Source organism: Hydra viridissima, unplaced genomic scaffold, assembly GCF_058129835.1.
Source record: "Hydra viridissima isolate aposymbiotic clone 2 unplaced genomic scaffold, HvirCarnegie_v1 scaffold_5, whole genome shotgun sequence".
Taxonomy (NCBI): Eukaryota; Metazoa; Cnidaria; class Hydrozoa; order Anthoathecata; family Hydridae; genus Hydra; species Hydra viridissima.
Window position 1 is genome coordinate 8,270,203 of NW_028324304.1, and position 5,100 is coordinate 8,275,302.

The following is a 5,100-nucleotide window of genomic DNA, read 5'->3' on the forward strand; positions in this document are numbered from 1 at the left end:
CACTGCAAATGTCATTTTAACATTGGTATTAATATTCGAAATGAATAAAAAATGTTGCCGGAAAAAAATTTCATAGAGAAATGGTTTTAAACAAATTTTCTTCTTAATTAAGTTAATAAGTTAAACTTTTTGTTAAAATGATAAAAACTACAGTGATATAAATAAAATTTGTTTAACTTACATTCTAATTTATCACTCCAATCATCATTTATTTACAGTAATCATCATTTAAAATATTTTGTTAAAAACTTTTTTCATTTTTTAAAGAAACAAGTTAATCGTTCAAAAGTTTTTCCATAAAAAAACCCTTAAAACGAGTGAATGCAGTTTATCATTTCGCTATAAAAACTCACCTATGTAAGATTGAAAAATCCACAACAACTTGAAGGTTGAGATGAGAATGGTAATCCTGGAAAAGTGGTCTAATGTCCCGTGTTGACGGCACAACCTCGTCATTGCTCGTATCCACCTGTTCTTAATAACCTGAGTGTGTACAGTTGGGTTTTATTGGAATTAACAAATTTTCTTTGCTGAACGAGGACACCAATTATTCTGCCGCCCATGACCACGATGATATTTCTGGCGAAATTGTTTCGACGCGTCAATAGTAATAATAATAATAATAATAATAATAATAATAATAATAATAATAATAATAATAATAATAATAATAATAATAATAATAATAATAATAATAATAATAAAATTAATAATAATAATAATGATAATAATAATAATAATAATAATAATAATAATAATAACAATAACAATGATAAAATCTGTTAAAACAAGTTTTAGTAACCATTTCGTAGCAAATTTTAGTAACCATTTCAAAATGTGAGAAATGTTTTTTTGATGACGTCAAATTTTATTTCGAACAGTGAAAGTTCGAAAAGCAAATTGAAATCATTTTGTAAATTTTTTCAAAAAGCGAGAAAGATATTGAGAAATGAACAAATTGATAGCGTTTTGGACAAGCGCAGGATTCGTAATCGGCTATATTATTTGTAAGTATATAAACAGAAAATGCCGGAAAGGAATTGAAACTGAGAAAAACCATCCCAGGGAACCACTGAAATGTTTCCAACAGGTCGTTATAAAAAACAATAACGTTTACACTGCAGATGAAAACTACCCTGACCTAAGAGGAAATAAGTAATCTTTTTGATTAAATGTTTTATATCGCTAATACACGTGCGTTTGGTCATCTCACGAAAAAAAAAACTATTATTTTTTTAGCAGTAATTGGCAAACGAGATTTGTTTTTAATATTCTTATCTGTTTAAAAGTTTCAGAATTAAATATTTAATCTTGAGATCAAAATGTTTTTCTTCCAACAAATAAATTTAAAAAGTTATGTTTGTTCTGATATTAAAGTCTTGATTGTTTAATTGGTTTTAGATCTTTGATGGCTCGTCATCTGACGAAAGAAACGTACTGTCAGTTATACAATGTTAAAACTCCGTTTGGTTTCACAATTGATCAAGTCATACAAATTGGCTTAGAGAACCCTGAAAAAAATAGTTGCGGGATATTAGCCGGGGACGAATTTTGTTTTGATCATTTTTCGTCACTTTTTGATCCTGTTATTAGCGATCGCCATGGAGGGTTCAACCGCAGTTACGGCACTGCAAGAAAACCTTTTAGAACTCTTTTAGATGAAGGTTGTTCTTTTTGAAGTACATCTGCACCACTTTTTAATGATGATGACATAAACAATTGCGATGATATTGACGATGATCATGATTATCATGAATATGATCATTATTATGATGGTGTTCATTATAACGATTATGATTATAATGATCAAAATCACAATAATGATCATGATGATGATCATAAGAATAACCATAATATTAACGTGATGATGATTATCATGATAATGATGATTATGATAATGATCTTCATAATCATCATCAAAATGTCTTTATTTTAAATTACTTAACTAAATACTTAATTCAATATTATAAAACGATGAAATATTACTTGTAAAACTCTTTAGGGACCTTTTTTGACCAAATGTTCTGCTTTATTTCAGTTTTACATTGATACGATTTTTTTATTGATAGTAGTGCCATTCGACTCCAACTACGTAAAATCTTTGTATTTTTTAATAAGCAGATGCTTACAAGGGTTCAGATTTCCACCATCATGCAGTCGAGCAGAGAGTAATCATATCGAATCACTTTTAAAAACTGCACTTTTATCCTTAAAAGGTTGATTTTTTTGTTTTTTTAATCGAAAACGTTGTTTTCTAAAAAAAAATTTAATCTAATTTTTTTATGACTTTCCAATCTAAAAAAAAAAAAAAAAAAAAAAAAAAACTCAATTTTATTTCAGGTTTTTTTTTTTTATTATTATTTGTAACTGTACCCTAAAGTTATTCAAAGCTATGGAATTCCCTAGGGAAGAGCTAACAAATCTTTGTATCGTGACTTTCAGTTTTTTTTTAACTCCTAAAGCTAATTTACGTGTAAGTTTTTAAATGTTTCATTTAAATTAAACTATGTTTTCAGGATGTTATGCAGGAAGATACTTCAGTTTGTCCGAAATAACAGCTGACGTAAAAGCCTCTTTATCACCTAAATTGCAAACGGCCTCCATGATAGCTATAAACCGATCGCTGTCATCAGGGGGACCGGTACGCGGAAGGGGAGTATTTTATAACGCTCAGCTAAACTTCATGGCGTGGATAAACTTCCATGAACATCTGCGTATAATGTTTTGCAGCGATGAATCAAATATCATCGAATCTTACAAAAAGTAAGAATCTTTGCGCATGCGCGTTACAATATTGCTTGCGGTAATTGATAAAAACTTTTAAAAAGGTTTTTCTTTGCAGATTTCAATCTGTTATGATTGAACTTGAGGCAAACTTATTAGAAAACGAGCTAAAGTTTGTTGAGCACTGCAATTATGGATACTTGTTGCCGTGCCCAAGTGGCATCGGAAGTGCATTACGAGCTGCTGTGTCGGTAAATCTCCCAAGAACAATCAGGGTAAATATACTCATTTGTAAATTACAAAATGATTTGAATTTTTTAACTTTTAAAAAAAGTTAATTTAAGTGAAAAATAATAAGAGAAAATTTACTGGTACCAGACGAGTGACGGCCTAATAACAAATAACGATAAATGCGCACATTTCATTTAACTTTATTAGCACGAGTATTTCTATGAGGTGGCAATAAACTTACGCTTACACCTCGGAGCAGAGGATCGAGGTAATCTTTAATTCCGCTTTATTCGGATTCTTTAAATGATTGCACATTATTGTTGATATTTTAAATAACATCCAGACGTTTTTCTTTGTACAGATGCATTGAAAAGAGGATGGGTAGATGTTTACAACAAAGATCGTCTTGGTTTCACGGAGGTAATATGAGTATCCAGCAAATGCAACCGTTACAGAGCACCAACACGCTTTTATAAAACACTGTTTTATTTTTAGGCTGAGTTGCTCCATCAAGTCGCCGACGCTGTAAACAAGCTGTGCGAAATTGAAAAGAAGTTAGAAGAAGGCAGTTCGCTCTCTGACGTGTTGTCTTACAAAAGCATTTTTGATCAATAATGTCGGTTATTATTTCTCTCTAAATTTTTCGCGCTGAAAAGTTAATCAGCTTTCTTTGAGCTTTATTCGTTAAGATGCCATGATAAAAAATAAGTGGAAATGTGTAGAGAAGCAGTTACTATGCATAGGGACGATCCCGGTATTTATCCATCGAAGAATTGAAAAAAATCTTAAAACTTGTTAACTTAAAAATTTTAACCTTATTTTGAAATAAATTTCAGTATGAAATGTTGTAATCTTTCTAAAAAAATTTTTAATGTATGAAATGTTGTAATCTTTCTAAAAAAATTTTTAATGTATGAAATGTTGTAATCTTTCTGAAAAAAGTTTTAATGTATGAAATGTAATCTTTCTAAAAAAATTTTTAATGTATGAAATGTTGTAATCTTTCTAAAAAATATTTTAATGTATGAAATGTTGTAATCTTTCTAAAAAAAATTTTTAATGTATGAAATGTTGTATACGGTTACACCCATTTCAGCGGGTGTAACCGTTTCAGCGGATGTAATTGTAATCTGGGGAAAAAAGGTAATTCGTACCATAGCTTACCATAATGTTATTATTACTATAAAGAAATTGGTAGTATGAGCTCAAGAAATAGAAAAATATCCTCCCTTTAAACGAAATTTCCCTTCTTTTCAAACAACAAAAGAATTATTTAAGACCATTTTTGAAATTTGTTTTTGTAAATGCATTAGGAATGGAATCTCAGATAGAAACCAATCCATTTGTAAAAAAAAAAAAAAAAAGTGGCTAGAATTGAGTAGGATTTTTGAGTTTGAGATTTTGACCAAAGTTCTAATAGAAATATAATAATAGGAGATGTTGGTTTGGAAACTTCAACTGTTCTCAAAAGACGAATTCAAAGAAAATAGAAATATGCGATATTAAAGTAAGAAAAAACAGAAAGCAAGTGATTATTGTCAGGATATTCAGTTTAAGAAAACCCTTTGCCAGAAAAAGATGAACAAACTGAAGGAAAAGAAGATTTCATGGAATGTGACTTCTCGGCTGAAGAAACAGATAGTTCAGACTCTGAGAGATGCTGTGTCTACAACAAGTATCAATATCTTTCTCTTAGGATATTTAGTAAATCGATCTGCTATTCTCGTGTTCACTATTAACCTTATTTTTAACTTTTCTATTGTGATTTTAAAGTAGTTGAAAAATATATACAAAAACCTGTAATTTTAGTGTTCTCGACATAAATCTGGTGACTCTAGACATCAACAAAAGTGAAAGAAAATTCATATGTTAACTTTTGACCTACAAAAACAACTTTTCTTAGATGAACAACCCGCCCTATTAGACAAGTTTCCTCTCCTGAGAGCTGTAATTCACGAAAGAAACAGTGGGTTTGAGATTTGAGTGATAAACTGATCTCCTGATTGGTAGCTGCCGAAGATATTTTCGATATACCGTTTGGAACCGCAATTTTCGTAAGTTCACTTCTGAATAAAAGCTAAAGTTGAATGAAAACCTGAAACCAAATTAAAAAAAATTGTTAATTAAATGTGTTTGGAATTTCAT

At 29.8% G+C, this 5,100-nt stretch overlaps 1 protein-coding gene across 1 annotated transcript; it reads left to right on the forward strand.

The window, feature by feature from the left end:
- Nucleotides 1–924: 924 nt before the first annotated feature.
- Nucleotides 925–3,704, forward strand: LOC149888416 (creatine kinase B-type-like). Its single transcript, XM_090088214.1, has 8 exons — nucleotides 925–1,155; nucleotides 1,402–1,664; nucleotides 2,070–2,216; nucleotides 2,517–2,763; nucleotides 2,843–2,999; nucleotides 3,163–3,223; nucleotides 3,317–3,375; nucleotides 3,451–3,704. The coding sequence occupies exons 1-8, from the start codon at nucleotides 950–952 to the stop codon at nucleotides 3,568–3,570; spliced, it is 1,260 nt and encodes a 419-aa protein (XP_089944340.1). The 5' UTR covers nucleotides 925–949; the 3' UTR covers nucleotides 3,571–3,704.
- Nucleotides 3,705–5,100: the final 1,396 nt, after the last annotated feature.